Below are 17,992 nucleotides of genomic sequence, written 5' to 3' on the forward strand. Positions count from 1 at the left end.
ATGTCATTAGTTAACATTAATGTATTAACTAACATGGATAAACAACGAACAATATATTTATTACACAATTTATTAATCTTTGTTAATGTCAATAAAAATCGAGTCATTCATTGTTCATAAGTAAATGCTGAAGTTAACAAAGTAAAATTAATAAATGCTGTGGAAATATTGTTCATTATTATTTGTGTTATTTATATTTTTTAACTAATGTAATTAACTAATGAAACTTATTGAAGAATGATCACAGATGAGGCATTAAGTGCATAGCAGTACGACCAACTTAACATTTTACAGAGTTTAATGTAGAAATGTGGTCACTCAGTTTTTCAAGATCAGTTTTAACCTTTTAACTGTTAATAAATTAGAAAAAATAAATAAAGTGTTACTAAGCACAGGCTGAATGATTAAATTGAAAGAATTAAAAGAACTGTTGTATGTCATGTCCATTCTTGTATCATTAAATTGTCAAGACTGATTTAGGAAGTAATTAGTAATAAGTAATTAAGAGTAATTTAATTAATTGTGCAGTAATCAAACTACATTGTTGAATATGTAATTAGTAACTGGATAAAAAAAAAAAGTTTGCCTAGACAAACTTTAAGTTGGCTTGAGAAAGCCCGACTAGAAAGTTTGAAAAAGTTTTAAAAGTTTTTAGTTTGATGGTTTCAGTCTGAAATAGTTTTTTAAAGTAGTTTTAAAGGCTTAAAAATAATAGACAGACAGACAGACAGACAGACAGACAGACAGATAGATAGATAGCTAGGTAGTATTAGTTAGACTGTAGATTATAGATAGGTCCCTCTGAGCTTCTATTCCACTTTTATACGCAGCTTCTGTGTTTCTTTGTATTATTTTATTAAAAAAGAAAAAAATAACTAAAACTAAATATAATGCACCTGTCATCTGATAGAGGCATAACTTAGTGATTGGTTTTTTTTCAACAATTTTCATATGTGTGTGTGTGTTTTATGGGGAATGTGGCTGTATCTGAATGATTATCATCTGTTTGAGTGCAAATCAGCTCGCTATTATTGTGTAATCAAAGCTATTGATGTTTTATATTTATATAGACATATATATATATATATATATATAAAAAAGTGAAAGTGAAGTGAAAGTGAAGTGACATTCAGCCAAGTATGGTGACCCATACTCAGAATTTGTGCTCTGCATTTAACCCATCCGAAATGCACACACACAGAGCAGTGAACACAAACACACACACTGTGAGCACACACCCGGAGCAGTGGGCAGCCATTTATGCGAGACTGTCCTCGCTGCAGCCTGTAGCACGATGACGTAGCTGGATCAGATCCAATACGTACTGGACGTTGTTACGAGCATGCGCGGTGGTGTGTTTCGGTGACGTCATAGACGCATGCGCAGTAGAGAGTTGGTAAACGATCGCACGTGCTTTGGTCTTCCTAGAAGAGTCTACAGAAAACGGTGGATTAATTAACAGTGATTGTTTATCGGTAGGTAATTAATCTTTCTAATCTTCATTTAATGTTTTGTTGTTTCAACATGTATAGTCTTGTGAAGTGTTATGTATCCGAAGCGTTGTAAACGTGTTTAGCTGACATGACTTGCATAATGCTCACAGCGATTCTTATTTTAATCTTATACTTCAGTACTATATGGATAGACTGCAGGGCTAATGTAAAATTAACCTGATTTTGCTCGGCTAATGAATACTTATTTGTTATTGCATTGTTCTAGATGAATGTCTTTAAAAAGGGCAGTTGTCCAGTAATTTCAAGGTGCACAAGGTGCTGTAACCAGTACCACTGCCCTTTTTGTGAGACGTACAAAACCACATCACAACTATCCATTGATAACCATGTAGAGAATCATCTAAAATTGGCAGTAAATCATGATGGTGAGTATAATTTCACCTCTACTAATTTTATTTTGCTTTATAAAATTTGATCAGAGTAATGTCATATGTCTGTTTCCCCCCCCCCCCAGATTTTGTGATTGTTAAGTGCAATTCACACTGTAGAGAAAATGCACATTTTCATTGCTGTTACTGTCCTGCTACAGTAATAAGAAAAGTGCAGTTAATTACTCATCTTAAAAAATGTAAACAAAAGTTGGCTATTCCTGGGCAGGAAGCTCAATCTCCATTCCTGCATAGCCCAGCAGCCACTGCTCCACTTTCTACTATTTCAGCACAGACTTCTCATGTCATTACACAGGCGCCTCCCCTGTCTTGCCCCATGGCTATCCAAACATCTTCATCTCCAGTTACATCAGTGTTTCAGTCTCCAGCAATGACACAGTTTTGGACAAGTCCCTTATGTCAACCTTTGCAACCTGTGACAACGTGCCCTCTTTCTGAAGCTCCATTCCCTCTTTCTGCATCCACTCAAGTACTTCCGTCTCCGACTATTTCCTCTGTCCTTGTTCCACCAGAGCAACCAACAGCAAAGCGTCCTCAACCAAAGAAGAACAGAATCAGATGTGATCATTGTGATATGGAATTGAATAAAAAGAACTTGCGAGTTCACATTAGAAGAAAGCACACCACAGTTAAAGAGGCCATCACATTACAACGACATTTATTTTGTCAGGTCATTGACAGTAAGCATGGAATTTTTGCAGTAGCAAAATCTTTCAGTGCACCGTCAATACCCATCCATGTTCAAAAAAAGATCTGGGGTGTGAATGACAAAGTTATGTGTGAACTAGACCAATGTAATGCTAATGCGGATTTTGCACAAAGGAGTGGCCTGAAACCATTTGAGTGCTGCCATCTCATGTCCTTAGCTTTCTGTCCCAAAGATGATGGCAATGCTGTTAATCTCAAAGAGGAAACCCTAAATGAGATGGTGAAAGAAAAATGGTTTGGAGAAAGTAGGAGAGATGCATGCATCGAAAGGCAGTGTTTGGCAAACAAAGATGATGTGCCACTTTCTGTAGCGATCACATTTGCTGGGCCCTCAACAAAAAAATACATATCAGTGTATGAGCCAAAAATGTCTTATTACTGCAGACTTGGAAGAGTGACTGTTGTATATGACAGTAAGAAGATCACATGGGCCTGTCCATGTAATAAAACAAAACAGTCATGTATTCACAAAGCAATAGCTAAATGGCATTTGTTTCAAAGTCAGAGAGCTCTCTTCCAGAAGGTGAAGACCACCGAAAGGATTGATTCCATGCAGATACCTCAGCAGCAGTCTGAGAATGTGGGTGACTGTAGTGATCATCAGTACCCACCTAATGATAATGGAATAGAGAGGATAGTGCGCTATTTGATGAAAAATAAATCTCTGCCTGTGGACCTTCCTCAAAATTTGGTTAGTGGTCTACAACATGGAAGTGAATTTAGACACCAACTAATTCCTGAAGAAACATTCTGCTCCGAATGTGAGGGTAATCATGTTCTAAGCGAGCCAATTATTATAACCTCACGAGCAAAGATTCTGACCTTTACTGGGGTAGTTGAAGGTAAATATTGTTAAATGGAACATTCAAATTGTTTAAAGAGTGTTATTTTACTGTTATTTTGTATTTAACTTTTATGCTCTCTGTTAAGGAATTTCAACTTACTACAAAGTATGTAGCAACTGCAGCATGATGTACAGGTACCAGGAATTCACTGATGGTATCCATAACTTCAATGACCACCTTCTGCTTTCTCTTCACTTGTGTGTAATTCTTCGCAATGCTCTTCAGGTAATATGTGTAACTATTGATGTTGATATGGTTTTGTGTAATAAGTATTATGCCATGTAACATAATCTTTCTTCTTTATACTCTGTGAATATGCCTAGAATCACACTGCTGTCAGCAGAGTAATGAGCATACTTGAAGCCACTGCTAAAGCAAAATTCCCCAGCAAAGACACAGTGCTCCATGCTTACCTCCACTTTGAAGCCTTGAGCAGCCATGTTTATTCTTACACCTGCATCAATTGTGGATATTACCCCAAAGTGGTGATTATGGATCTCCACAAGAAAGGTGTCTTCAGTATTCCTTGTAAGTATGTGTTGTGTACATTGTATTACAAATGCTTTCTAAAAACGGCATGTTCCTGATTTCTGAGTTTGTGTTTTGCAGTCAGTGAAATAGCCACACCACCATCAGATTTCAAGGGTGATACAAACATTGTCTCTTTTTGGGAATCCGTAACGATGGAGATGATTGGCCGGGGATTTCTTTCAAGTAAGTTATTTAATGTGTAATATTATTTAGGTCTATGTAACTAAAGAAACTAATTTTCTTTAATGTACTTATACACTCTGTATTTCTCTTAAGGTGGCAGGAAAAATCCCTTTGTAGTTTGCCCAAGTTATGATTGTTGGGCTCCTTGGATTGGACCTAACACCCGAAAGTCAGACATTGTTCTAAACACTGAGCATGCAAAACTACAAAAAACAAAGTCCTGTGATGTTCCAGATCTTGACGTCACAGAGGAAAGGTTAGGTGATGAGCTCTTTAATCTTAAGGTAAGAACACATGCACAACATCTAATTATGTTTTGCAACAATTATGGTTTTAACCAAAGCCTGTCATGTTTAGGTTGATGCAGTGAGGAAGCTGTGCAAAGAATGTGGATTGGACACAAAGGGATCAAGGATGGATCTTGTGTTACGTTTGCGAACAGAGATGCAAAACCGTTCTGCGTACGACAAAATCTTCCAGCAGATTTGGGGTGCTTCTGGTAAATTGTCATCTCTTAAATGTCTATATAATAATAATAATAATAATTCATTTAATAATGCATACATATGTAGCTTTGATTGGAAAAAAATAATAATAATGTCCCTGGAGTTTAAAAATGTATCCTGATGGACATTTAATTTTCAGCAAAGCATTCATTGGAAGATGCAATATTTCATTTGCTATAAGAACCTACTTGCAATTTATACATGGGTTAATTAACACTGAGGAAACTAGTCTCTGAGTCCACCCACTGACAAATTGTTGGTAAAAGTAGGTAGATTCACAGGTATGAAGAAATTATGAAAACCTAATGAAAAAAATAAACTAAATTTTATATATATATATATATATATATATATATATATATATATATATATATATATATAAGTTAATAGTTGAAGTGTTATTTTTATTTTTATTTTATTTTTTTGTAATTGTAATGATTTTTACATATATTTCTTTACATTGTACTTTCTTTAAATTGTGCTTTTGTACATTTCTCTTAGGTGGCTGGGCAGTCATTACATGTCCATGTGGAATAGTGTATTCCATCAAATTCAACATAAGAGCAGAGTCTCCCAGAGACTTTGCAGACTTGCTGCTGAGTTGGAAGCACTTTCCTAATGTGGTAATATATGACTTTGCTAGAGGACTTGCAGCACACGTTAATCTACGGAAAGCAGATTCTCTACCTTTCAGTCCCCATGAAGGGAGACTTGCTGAACCCACTACAGCAAATATCCAGCTAGCAAAGGAAGGCAAGCTCAAAGTTAATCTACCATGGTTGAAAAATAAGAAGGAGGAGGAGGATATCAACTGCCATCCTTTGACAGGATCATCAGAGCATTATGCTCTGTATGACAGATTTCATGAATTTAACACCAAAGACCCAAGAGATGCTCTTAGGAGAATCCAAGTAGTCCCAGAACTCTGTGGATGGGTAAATACTCAAACCGCAGAGCAACTTTTTGGTTCAATGCGCAAGAACAATTATTTCTTGAACATGCTCACGCCATCTGGACACACATTTTTGATGCGCAACATCATTCACCACTATAACACAGCACAGAATAAGAACATGGAGGACAGCCTAAGAAAAATTGTATCACCAAGTGATCAGTTAACCTTCAATGGTTATGGTCAGATAGTACTGGGTAACTTTTTTTTTTTTTTTAAACTTACAATGACCATTCATTTTTTCATGTATTGTAAAAATCACTTTGTCTTGTACTTTATGTGAAGGTACACCTCCACAGTCCCTAAATGATAGTGAAAGACACACCTGTGATATTACACAAATAGACCAAGTACACTGTAAGTAATGTCATTATAACACCGCACTTGCAAAATCTCACTTCACTTAATAAATACAGTTGGATCATAATATTTTCTCTCTTTTCAGGCCCCAGCCAAGGTTCAGTGATTGACATGACAGCCCTACGAAATGTGCAGCCAAACAGGGCATGCTGGATGCATCCACAAAGCAGTGACCAAATAAAGATGGTATGTTTCGTTTTTCTAGATAGAAAATGCTTTAAATGAAAAGGAATCACGACAACAATTTTTGGCTCAAGTAGGAGCAACAATTCTGAACAGATCAGATTTTATTACCTTGGGACATCCAAATGATGTTGAAGGGACTGTGAGTATAATCACATTCAATATCATGCTTTTGTTTTGTGATAAGTGAATATTAAATTTGTTTTCTCTCAAATTATTACAGATTTTGAATGCCTGCCTTTCAATGGTCAGAGATATTGCTGATTTAAAGGTAATATTTTATATCTTCTGTGTAGAACTGTTTTTTTTTGGAGTGAGAAAGTGTGCACAAGTGATCCTTTATTAACTGTAATTTTAAATGGTATCTAACAGAACATAAAGGTCCATTGTTTTAGCTCGTATGTGACGGTGACATGGTTGCCACCATTGTGTGCAGACCCTTCAGCTAACTTACCTGTAAGTATGACTGAAATTTTTAATAGAAGTTAACTAGGGTCATTTTAGGTGCTATTTAAAAATGTTTGTTGTCTGTATAAGGACCATATAGCAGAATGTGACTTCATCTTACTCCCTTCCTGGGCATCAAACCATTGGATGATATGTGTAAGTCTATTTTGTTTAAATTATCAGTTCTCCTTAATGCAAGTAACACTGAGATATTTTGACATAACTAACAGTTGTATCTTCCAAGAATCATTTAATAGAACTAGTTTTACAGATCATGAAACCAAAAAGCAGAGAGATGTATTTGCTTGATTCACTGCACGGCACTGACTTCAGCGATTGTCGTTACATTGATCCCTACAGGTTTTTTCAGAAAAAATATTAAGAGTTCAAAAGAAGTTCAGGATTATGGTAGTTCTGTTTTGTGCCATACATCCTTTTGCATGCATTTTTTATTTTTTTATTTTTTATGGCTCATTTTTCATTAATGCTTAAACTATTTAAATCTACCTTATCGCTGGAATTATATTTTATAGTTCAAAGAAAACATTGTTTAAACGATGATAAATGAGCCAATAATTTGTTTGGGGATTTGTTCCACCCCAGTTTGTTTATTAGTATTTTATTATTATTTTTGTTCAGTTTTTGTTTTAGTTGTTGTTTCAATGCTTTGTAGAGTACTTGCACAGCAACTACATCCTGGGCTGTGGAAAGAGTATGGACGTGATGATCTCAACGTAAGCAGTTTTCTTGTTGCCATCACTAAATTCCATTTTAGATATTCAAACACATTGTTAGTTTTTGAATAATTACAACATGTTTATTTCAATTTAACTCAACAGGGTGCTCCAAGGCAGAATTGGTCAAATAATTGTGGAGTGTTTGTGTTGATGGTAGGAAGAATTGTTTAACAATAAGTAATGTTTATTTTCCTTGATAGATTTGTCAGATTGCTGTCTTTAATTGTTAATTTATTTTTTAGTTTGAGCAAAATCAATATCCAACAAACTTAAGATATTGATACAGTCAAACAAAACCATTTAAAGTTGATTACTATTGTTTATGTCTGTTTTGATGTAACTTACTATTAATGTTACAGTACACACTCTATGTTGTAATGGGAGGCATCTTTGATTTTTCTGAGGTGAGCTATCAAAATTAATAATTTGGCAAAAAGTTTATTCTCAAAGGGTGATTGATTTACATTATGCATATTTTCCAGTCTGACATGGCTGCAGTAAGGAGATGGTGGTGCTTGCTCCTGCTAACAAATTATCCTGTGAAGTAAGCCTATTTCCAAGTTCTTCCAATAAATAAAACATATTTATTAGTAGTAGTGGGTGATGGAGGAGTAGAAGTAGCAGTTTTTTATCCTCTCTTTAATAATATTAATTTGCACAGTATTTGATATTTTGATATTTATATATCATTGCTCTTTTGATTGCTTCCATTGTCCTCATTTGTAAGTCGCTTTGGATAAAAGCGTCTGCTAAATGACTCGCTTTGGATAAAAGCGTCTGCTAAATGACTAAATGTAATGTTTTTGGTGTTTTATGGTGATTTTTTTTTTTTTTTTTTTTTTCTCCTGTGTGGAGTAAATACTTTCTAGGGAAACTAGTTCACTTGTTTGTTTTTTTTTTTTTATGTGTAATTTAAGATCAGATGCTGAAAGAAAGCTACTCAGAAAAAGGCGCAAAGAAATGAAAACAGGTATAACTTTAACTAAAATAGGTTTGTAACAACTAATCTGACAACTGAAGATAAAAGTTCCTTTTTCCATAAATATTTCATGATTGATGTATTGGTGTGAACTTTCTTTCATTCTTTCTTAAGGAGAATTGGAAAAGGAAGCAGAAGCTGATTACATAAGTAAGGTGGGAGTTTTTCCTATTCCAAATGTTATTTTTAACATTTTAAATGTATGCTATTATTCGACTAGTATTTTATATTGAATAATATTAACCAAATTTTTTTTTTCAGCAGATGCCACCTGAGATCCTGAAACACATCCTCTTGAATGTGGTCAAAGAAGATGGAGATGTGGCCTTCTTCAGACTGTCTCTGACGTGCTGGCTTTTCCATGATGTTGTTTGTGACGCATCATTCAGAAAAGACGCTCATTTAGCCTGGCTTGACAGTAAGTTTTCATTTTATTTTTTTATTTATACCAGTAGATAGTTCCACACATAAAGTTTAAGCTGCAAATGCATTTTAAACTTTGCTCAGAACTTTTTGTTTTAAATCTCTTTCTTACAATAGGTGTTGTCAACTGGAGTGCATACTCCAGTGACTACAAGGAGATGTACCGAGTGCCATATAAAGTGACCAGTTGCCTTTGCTGTGGGGACTTATTTAAAGACTTCCCGCCAGGCTATATTGGAGATGGAAGGAAAGGAATCCTTCGTGCATTTTACTCGACCAAAGAGTTTGAAGGTTACTGCTCAGCAGACTGCTTCATTTGTGACGGCAATCACTATAGCCCCAAGGACAACAATTTATAAAGTTAAATAGGAATTGTCACTTAGGTGACAATTGCTTGATCTGACTGCTGTGTTTGTATATTGAACTTAAATTCAGGGTTTGTTTTCTTTTATTATTATTTTTTTAATAAATGTACTTGCATGTCTTGCAGACACTTAACAGCAAATAAAGAGGAATCTTATGTACAGATCACGGTTGAAAACCAGACAAAATATCATTTTTATATATATATATATATAGCACTTTTGTTTATTTTGACATCTGACAAGTTTTTATTTTTCCTTGTTGCTGTTAATATTTTTGCGTTTTCCCCATGAGTGTGTACTGGTATTTTAAGTTGTATACAGCCTTTATTGTATTGTTCCTTTTAGGATTAAAATTACAGAGACAATTACTTGACTCATTTTTGCTTCCACTCAACAGCAATTATGACCTGAATAAAATAAAATGGTTTTATTTTAAAATGTTCTATATACACACATTTAAAAAAAAAATACTTGCGGTGACATTATGCTATTATTCCATCAAATTTAGGTTTAAAAACTTTAAAATCATGTGATTTAAAATGTTGTCCAGACAACTATTTTGCGTGTGTAGATAAACTGTAAATAATACAGATCTTTAAATATATGTAAATAATTACTTATTACTATTTATCTATACTACTACTATAGAGGTAAGAACATCATCTTAATACGATATTGAGCATGCGTCTCACTCAAGACCAGCGCATGCGCATTATAATCATAAATCGGTAGTGCGCATGCGTCTATGACGTCACCAAAACACCACCGCGCATGCGCGTTACAACGTCCAGCACGTATTGGATCTGATCCAGCTACGTCATCGTGCTACAGGCTGCAGTGAGGACTTCTTGATTTATGCTGCGGCGCCCAGGGAGCAGTTGGGGGTTCGATGCCTTGCTCAAGGGCACCTAAGTCGTGGTATTGAAGGTGGAGAGAGAGCTGTTCATGCACTCCCCCCACCTACAATTCCGTCCGGCCCGAGACTAGAACCCACAACCCTTCGATTGGGAGTCCAACCCTCTAACCATTAGACCACGACTTCCCATATATATATATATATATATATATATATATATATATATATATATATATATATATATATATATATATATATATATATATATATATATATATATATATATATATATATATATATATATATATATATATATATATATATATATATATGAACGAAGTCCCTGAACTAAGTACATTTCTGCTGCAATAATTATGTTCAAATGAAAACGAAAGGAGGCAGTGGCATTTGATATCCTATTTTGTTTCATAGTAAAAATACAGTGAGGAAAATTGCAGTAGCCAAGGTGAGCTGACTGATGTTATCAAGTACGCTGCTGTTTGCAGATTTACCGGACTTGCGTCGTCGCGGACATCACACTCCCGAGTCAAATGCACAAAGTCTGAACTACCGAGATGCACGTCCAAAACCAGCGTACTTTGTATTATGAAACGCATGCAGACCTACGTCACCAATCTATTTGCCTAATCTTCCCGGTACTTTACACCACGGTGGAAATGCAGAAAGCAACAGGGCTGGGAGGAAAAAAAGTTCATGGGCAAAAAGTTCCTGGTACAAATGTTCCGGGTAATTTTGGTGGAAACGTGGCAATTGACACCCTTCACAAGCCACAACCCTCTGGAGTCGATTAACGCATATACGCGTTATGAGTCATTTTCTCCTGATAACCCCAAAAAGAACTTAAATTACACTTTCAGTTTTGACCGTACAGATAAGAGCAATACATCAATCAAATCTGTAAAGGGTCTACTTTTTTTGGATACAGACATAATAACAACAAAACTTAGTGCACTTATAAAATAAAGATAACACACAAGGTGTGCAGTCTGCAGCCTTTGTCTGCGCTGATCTTCATTTACAAACACGTCATTAAAATGAACTGTAACTCTGTGAATACTCAACGAAGAGAGAGATATATCTATAGAAAGCTTGACATGTCTACTTTTAAACTAAACAAGTGCTGCCAAAAACAGATATTCTGTGATAAAGTAATCCATATGAAAACAACACGATGTCCGTTTTTCACGTCTCCCTTCGTTATATCTAATGTGACCACGCCCCCGCGCTGAACGCGCTATTCAGATTCAAACTGAAGCTTGAATACACACACACAGAAGAAAAAACAGCGAGACTGTTCTTCAAGTTCTTTTATTTTACTGTTTTCTTCGCGATGAGAGGAATAAGACATAATTCACCCCAAAAAGATGTGATGTGGTTGAGGATTTGAGAAATGGATTTCCTCAGAAAAAAAAGAATGAAGCACTCTATTCAGCAGAGATCATAAACATGAGTAAGTCTCTTTTTATTTATTTATATACTTGTACTAATTTTCACATAACGTGTAAACATTTTACTAGTTAGACTTTTTCCAAATACTTTTTCCAAACTATAATTCCTGACTAAATGTATAATCAAGTAAAATATTGTGAAGTTTCAATAACAATATACAATACTATACCATTCAAAAGCTTGATGTAAATAATATAAATGTAACAAATAAATGTAACTGTAAGAAATGTAACAAAAAAAGTGTTCTTTTTCATTTATCCCCCCTAAAAAACCTGAAAAATATTCTCAGCTCTTTTCAACATTAATAAATAATAATTATAATAATAATGATAATAATAATAACAATAAATGTGTTTTTGTTTTTTTGTAGAAAATCAGATTGTTAAAAGGATTTCTGAAGGATTGTGTGACTGGAGTAATGATGCAAAAAAACTAGTTTGAAAGTCAGCTTTGATTGTTCCTGATAAACTGTTTAACTGCTCTCCCAAGTGGATAATACATTATGTTGTGGGATAATTAAATATTTTCTTAATAAACTGCAAACATAAAATTATATAGATTTATTTTGTCCTCACATTCTTTCTTGTAACCCTTCTCTCTCAGTGACAGCTGACTGAGAGGCTCATTATGCAGCTCATTATGCAGGCCTTTGTCTTCTCAGGTGTAAATCACAATGATATTCATGATAGTTGACGCCTACTCGCATATGACTTTTACCAACAAAAAGTGTATTGTTTTCTGTGAGTGAGTAAACAACATGATTTTCACATAATTTAGAAATAAAAATTCTAGGCTACAAGCTCCAGTTCTCAAAAATCCCGGGAACCATTGTTCTTTATGTGTTTTATGGCCTTATTCAAGTGTTTTAACATTTTTAGTTTTTCACTAACCACGCATAACATTTTTTTTTCCCTCAAAAACACAATCATGTACATGCATGCATTTCACATATTATTATAGCCCAGTTTGTGCTGATTACAGTGAAATTAGATTTTACCCATTTAGATATTTATAAGAAACTGAAAAAAGCACAAATGTCAGGGCATGACAAAACTTCTCCAGGCCCCAAAAATACCCTTAGACTCCAGAGGGTTAATTGCCAAAGAAGCTAGCTGTTAAGGAGAAGAAGAACTGGACTGTTGCCCAGTGGTCCAAAGCCCTCTTTTCAGATGCAAGTTTTGTATTTCATTTGGAAACCAAAGTCCTAGAGTCTGGATGAAGGGTGGAAAAGGTCACAGCCCAAGTTTCTTGAAGTCCATTGTTAAGTTTCCACAGTGTTTGATTATTTGGGGTGCAAAGGATTTGGCCAGTGTTGCCAACTTAGCAACTCTTTTCCTAAAAATAGACTAGCAACAAATCTAGCGACTTTATTCTAGACCTTAATTAGTCTTTGAGACACTCTGGTATCTGCCACAGGAGCGCAATGTCTTGCTTTCCCAGCACGCACGCCCCTCTCTTCAACTGTTCTGTCCAGCGAGTGCAGAGAGGAGCAGCACTTTTAGTTAAAAAAAACAGTATTTTACATGCAAGTATAGCTGGAATCACAGCACAACCATTGCCTTATTCGTATGTGTATTTGATTTCATTAGACAATGTCATGAAAGTGAAAGTGACGTGACATTCAGCCAAGTATGGTGACCCATACTCAGAATTTGTGCTCTGCATTTAACCCATCCGAAGTGCACACACACAGAGCAGTGAACACACACACACACACACTGTGAACACACACCCGGAGCAGTGGGCAGCCATTTATGCTGCAGCGCCCGGGGAGCAGTTGGGGGTTCGATGCCTTGCTCAAGGGCACCTAAGTCGTGGTATTGAGAGTGGAGAGAGAACTGTACATGCACTCCCCCCACCTACAATTCCTGCCGGCCCGAGACTCGAACTCGAACAAAAGTTGGTTAAATGACCATGGTGTTGGTGTGCTTGACTGGCACCAGACCTAAACACAAACCCACCAGACCTAAGTACCAGAGAGAATCTATGGGGTATTGTCAAGAGGAAAATGAGAAACGAGACCAAAAAATGCAGATAAGCTGAAGGCCACTGTCAAAGAAACCTGGGCTTCCATACCACCTTCATGTCACAATGAATTGAGTCAGTAATTAAAGCAAAAGGAGCCCCTACCAAGTATTGAGTGCATGTACAGTAATTGAACATACTTTCCAGAAGGCCAACAATTCACCATTTTTTTTATATTATTGGTCTTATGGAGTATTCTAACTTGTTAAGATAGTGAGTTGGTGGGTTTTTGTTAAATGTGAGCCAAAATCATCACAATTAAAGGAAACCAAAGACTTAAATTCAGTGTACACAGACTGAAGTAGTTTAAAACACAAGTTTCACATTTTGAGTTGAATTACTGAAATTAACTTTTCCACAGCATTCTAATTTATTGAGCTGCACCTGTATATGTAGATCCTGTTTTAAGAAACATCTCTAGCAGTGTTGCCAACTGCTTTCAACTGAAAGTAGCTAAAACTGGTAGCTAAATGTCACTAGATTACATCATAATGGCAAATTCACTGATTTATACAAAGATGAATATAGATCAGTGGGCAAGATGAAAAGGTTTTTTTTTTTTGGGACCCTAAAATTAAAAAAAAAAGTCTAATAGCTTAATTGGTAAAATAGGTGTGTGTGCACATGCATGATCTACAGTCGAAGCCAAAAATATTGGCACCCTTGGTAAATATGATCTAAAGGCTGTGAAAATTCATCTGCATTGTTAATCCTTTTGGTCTTTTATTAAAAAAAAAAAAATCACAAAAATGTATCCTTTCATTGGATAATAAGAATTTAAAAAGGAGGGAAATATCATTATGAAATTAACGTTATTCTCAAATACTTGTTGGTCACAATTATTGGGACCCCTAGAATTACTTTTGAGTAAAATATCTCTGAAGTATATTCCCATTCATATTCAAAATTTTGAGCACTCCAGCATGATTATAAACATGAAATCATCCAGCTCTGGCTTCCTGTTTCACAGAAATATAAAGAGAAGGGAAAACAAAGACCAAATTCCTTTAATCATCCATCACAATGAGAAAAAACAAATAATATTTTTCTGATGTGCAGCAAAAGATATTTGAGCTTCACAAACTGGTGAAGTGGCTTTAAGAAAAGAGCTAGCAGCAAACACTCAAGATGGGTTTGGTGAACACAGAGAAAAAAAGTACCCCATGTGTACAAAGAAATATAATGCTGTATTTCTGATGTGTTGGGCATATATTTCTGCTGGACGTCCTGGACATCTTGTTTAGGTACATGGCATCATGAATTCTATCAAATACCAACAAATAAAAAATCAGTAAGTGACTGACTTTGTTAGAAATCTTATAATGGGTCATGTTGGGATCTTCCAACCATATAATAACCCAAAAACAAACCTCAAAAACAACACAGAAATGGGTCACTGAACTCAAAACCAAGCTTCTGCAATGGCCATTCCAGTCCTCTGACCTGAACCCTACAGAAAATGAGAGGAGTGAACTGAAGAGGAGAAGCTGGGAATCTGAAGGGTCTGGAGTGATTTTGGATGAAGAAACGGTCTCTGATCTCTTGTCAGGTGTTCTCTAACCTCATCAGGCATTACAGGATAATTTAGACCTATTAAACTGGCAAATGGTTTCAAAAAGTATTGAATAAAAGGGGCTATTAATTGTGGCCAATGTGTATGACAGAAAAAACATTTATTTCATAATGATGTTTCCCCCCCATTTTAAATTCCAATGAAAGGATACATCTGTGTGAATTTTTTTAATAAAAGACCAAAAGGATTAACAGTGCAGATGAATTTTCACAGCCTTTATTGATCATATTTACCAAGGAGGCAAATATTTTTGGCCTCGACTGTATATATTGTCATGATCCTGGCTCTTTTCTTTCTCCCTCCCTTTTCACTCAGATTCTTTCCCTCTTCCTCTCCTTTTTCGCACTCACCTTTCCTCTGCTCTGTTAATCTCCTTCAGCTGCTCCTCTTTGCGCTTGGCTTCTCGCACCTGTTCCCCCTTCTCCCCCTTCTCCTTTGATTAGCACTCCTACTTCTTTCCCTCTTCTCCCTACCTGCCTTCCCAGATTATTCCTCTATTCTCGCTAACTTTGTATGTCTTATCCCCTGTCATATTTTAGTCCAAGTCCTTGTCCTGTCTGTTTGGGGATTGCTGCATCGCTGGTTGTCTGTCCTGGATTTACCATTGTGTCTGCCTGTGTCCAGTGCGCTTACCTCTTGAGGCTGTCTGTGCCCGTGTTCCTATGGTGTGGTCAAGAGAGGAGTGGGAGTCTAGAAGTATTGCCGCTGCTCGTCAACAGATCTGCCTGTCTCTCTACAGTGCTGCTGCGGAGCTGTCCACTGTACTGATTCCGCCTGGGCGGACTGTGGTTTTTTGCTTTTCTATTTTTGAACAAGTGAATGTTTTTGGTTCCAGTTTTTTTCTCCCTTTGGGAATTTTTTTTTCCGTTTCTACTAGAACTGTCAAGCTCCTGTGTTTTTGTGTTTTTTTTTTTGTTTTTTTATTAAAGACTGTATCTGCTCCGCGAATTGCTCTCTCTGGTCCTCTTTCTTCGCTGTGTGTGTGTGTGTGTGTGTGCGCCGTATATGTGTGTAGTGTGTATAATCATTGTATGTTTGTGTGTGTGTGTGTGTATGTTCTGTTTATTAAATACAATTTCAATTATTCATATATTTACAAAAAAACTATATAAATACTGTTCGTTTTCTCGCACAAACCACTTGTTCTGTGTCTTAGACCATCAATGTATACTTGCGATGGGGATTTGTTTCATTTGGACTCCTCTGTGCCTGCTCTTTGAGGTGGTGCAAAGACCTTCATTATATGAGTCACGGACTAGAACGGTTTGACCTAAAAATATCAAAATGGGAACTACTACGGAAACAAAGACACCTACATCTTGGATGCCCTTGAGGTAAGCTAAAAGATACCAAAATTTAATTTGAAAGTGAACTATCGCTTTAATCCTGATCCCCAAACTTATTCTATTTGTGATGATGTGGTTGACCCTTGGGTATTGAATTAGAAGTACTTGTATAGTTCACACTGAGCTGGACCATAAAGCAAGTAATGTAGCTATAGGTAAATGTAAAGTTGTAAAGCTGAAAGTGCATCATAAATACAGTTATTGGGCCTCATTCATTAAAGGCTGAGCAGAGCAAATTTGTGTGTAAATCATTTGTTTGTTTGTTTTTAGCTAACTTCTAGAAAAATTGTTTAGCTTTGATTAAAACACAGCGCTTGTCATTGTCACTTTTTACCCAGCCATCCAATCAATGACCAGATCCTACTTGGACAACAACTGAACAACAAGAGAGAAGTTAATATTACTGGCTGCTGTTTTTAACGTTAAATGTTGATACGTGGAAATGTTTTCTGTAATTTGCCACAGAATGAGTGATTACATGAGACATATCAGTAAGTTGTACTGAAGGATCTGTTATAAAATAGCCTACCTTTGGATGTTAATTCATGTTTCACGAGATCACATCTACGTATATTAATACAGTAAGTTTATGCGTATTTGGCGTGCTGTCCGGGTGGAGGGCTCCGAGCTCGGGATGTGGCCCGAACCCAAAGTACTCCCCCCAAAACAAGAGAGCAAAAGGACAGCCGCCGAACTACGAACCCCCCAAAACGCAGAGATTTGGCGGGCTGACGTTTTTAGAAGTATGGTCGTTTGACCAGGAGATCTCGCATTGCCTCTGGCAGAAGCAGAGGAGCAGGCAGGTCCTGTTGGTTAATAGTTGAGGAAGAAGTGGTTACAATGTCAGGAAGACAGGCTCCACTGTCTGCCTGCGAGGTGTAATGATGTATTGACTAGATGCGTAATGTGTCCGTTGGGTGGCTGAGGCTCGCTGGACAGATAGAGGAAACAAATTATATTCCTGGCTCGCTGGACGAAGAACAGAAAGCGATGGATGCATACTGCGTCCGCTGGGAGACTGTGGCTCGCTGGACGGGTAGAGGAAATAAATAGGTATTTACTGCGTCCGCTGAGAGACTAGTGCTCACTGGACAGACAGAGGAAACCAATAGGTATTTACAGTGTCCCCTGGGAGACTGAGGCTCGCTGGACAGGTAGAAGAAAAATAGATATTTACTGCATCCGCTGAGAGACTAGTGCTCGCTGGACAGACAGAGAACAAATAGATATTACTGCGTCCGCTGGGAGGCTGAGGCTCGCTGGACAGACAGGGGAAACCAATAGATATTTCTGTGTCCGCTGGGAGACTAGTGCTTGCTGGACAGGCAGGGGAAACCAATAGATATTACTGCGTCCGCTGGGAGACTGAGGCTCGCTGGACAGACAGGGGAAACCAATAGATATTTCTGTGTCCGCTGGGAGACTGAGGCTCGCTGGACAGACAGGGGAAACCAACAGATATTACTGCGTCCGCTGGGAGACTAGTGCTCGCTGGACAGACAGGGGAAACCAATAGATAATTCTGTGTCCGCTGGGAGACTAGTGCTCGCTTGACAGGCAGGGGAAAACCGAGACATTTTCTGTGTCCGCTGGGAGACTA

General features: G+C 36.8%; 4 protein-coding genes across 8 annotated transcripts in view; 3 read left to right on the top strand and 1 right to left on the bottom strand.

Moving 5' to 3' along the window:
* LOC127951933 (gastrula zinc finger protein XlCGF7.1-like) overlaps nt 1-17,992 on the bottom strand; it is a 201,111-nt gene that overhangs the window by 171,810 nt on the left and 11,309 nt on the right. The gene's annotated exons all lie outside the window — the stretch shown is intronic.
* The window catches only part of LOC127951937 (gastrula zinc finger protein XlCGF7.1-like), a 201,670-nt gene that overhangs the window by 136,065 nt on the left and 47,613 nt on the right, over nt 1-17,992 (top strand). The gene's annotated exons all lie outside the window — the stretch shown is intronic.
* On the top strand, nt 1,270-6,213 carry LOC127953099 (HMG domain-containing protein 3). The gene is made up of 10 exons (XM_052551993.1): nt 1,270-1,475; nt 1,720-1,879; nt 3,542-3,681; nt 3,780-3,984; nt 4,066-4,170; nt 4,264-4,454; nt 4,528-4,669; nt 5,178-5,825; nt 5,914-5,985; nt 6,074-6,213. Exons 2-10 carry the CDS (start codon nt 1,720-1,722, stop codon nt 6,211-6,213), a joined length of 1,803 nt encoding a protein of 600 aa, XP_052407953.1. The 5' UTR covers nt 1,270-1,475.
* Nucleotides 6,180-9,487, top strand: LOC127951939 (uncharacterized). 4 transcript variants are annotated; one of them, XM_052550102.1, is made up of 12 exons: nt 6,180-6,313; nt 6,395-6,442; nt 6,544-6,627; nt 6,709-6,774; nt 7,294-7,352; nt 7,458-7,508; nt 7,715-7,759; nt 7,838-7,899; nt 8,273-8,346; nt 8,449-8,489; nt 8,599-8,752; nt 8,875-9,487. In XM_052550102.1, the coding sequence occupies exons 4-12, from the start codon at nt 6,771-6,773 to the stop codon at nt 9,114-9,116; spliced, it is 732 nt and encodes a 243-aa protein (XP_052406062.1). In that variant the 5' UTR covers nt 6,180-6,313; nt 6,395-6,442; nt 6,544-6,627; nt 6,709-6,770; the 3' UTR covers nt 9,117-9,487. The 4 variants fall into 4 exon arrangements, with proteins under 4 accessions (XP_052406062.1, XP_052406060.1, XP_052406061.1 ...); XM_052550100.1 differs by having other exon boundaries at nt 6,709-7,352; XM_052550101.1 differs by having other exon boundaries at nt 6,709-7,352; nt 8,273-8,325.

This window comes from Carassius gibelio, chromosome B3, assembly GCF_023724105.1.
Source record: "Carassius gibelio isolate Cgi1373 ecotype wild population from Czech Republic chromosome B3, carGib1.2-hapl.c, whole genome shotgun sequence".
NCBI classification, from domain to species: domain Eukaryota; kingdom Metazoa; phylum Chordata; class Actinopteri; order Cypriniformes; family Cyprinidae; genus Carassius; species Carassius gibelio.

Bases quoted from the DNA above. Each gene is read 5' to 3' on its own strand.
- LOC127953099 (XM_052551993.1), top strand. From the start codon at position 1,720: ATGAATGTCTTTAAAAAGGGCAGTTGTCCAGTAATTTCAAGGTGCACA. The intron at 4,171-4,263 runs GTAAGTTATTTA...ATTTCTCTTAAG, and splicing joins TGGCCGGGGATTTCTTTCAA to GTGGCAGGAAAAATCCCTTT. The intron at 4,670-5,177 runs GTAAATTGTCAT...CATTTCTCTTAG, and splicing joins GCAGATTTGGGGTGCTTCTG to GTGGCTGGGCAGTCATTACA.
- LOC127951939 (XM_052550100.1), top strand. From the start codon at position 7,176: ATGATAAATGAGCCAATAATTTGTTTGGGGATTTGTTCCACCCCAGTT. The intron at 7,353-7,457 runs GTAAGCAGTTTT...TTAACTCAACAG, and splicing joins ATGGACGTGATGATCTCAAC to GGTGCTCCAAGGCAGAATTG. The intron at 8,347-8,448 runs GTTTGTAACAAC...TTCTTTCTTAAG, and splicing joins TATAACTTTAACTAAAATAG to GAGAATTGGAAAAGGAAGCA.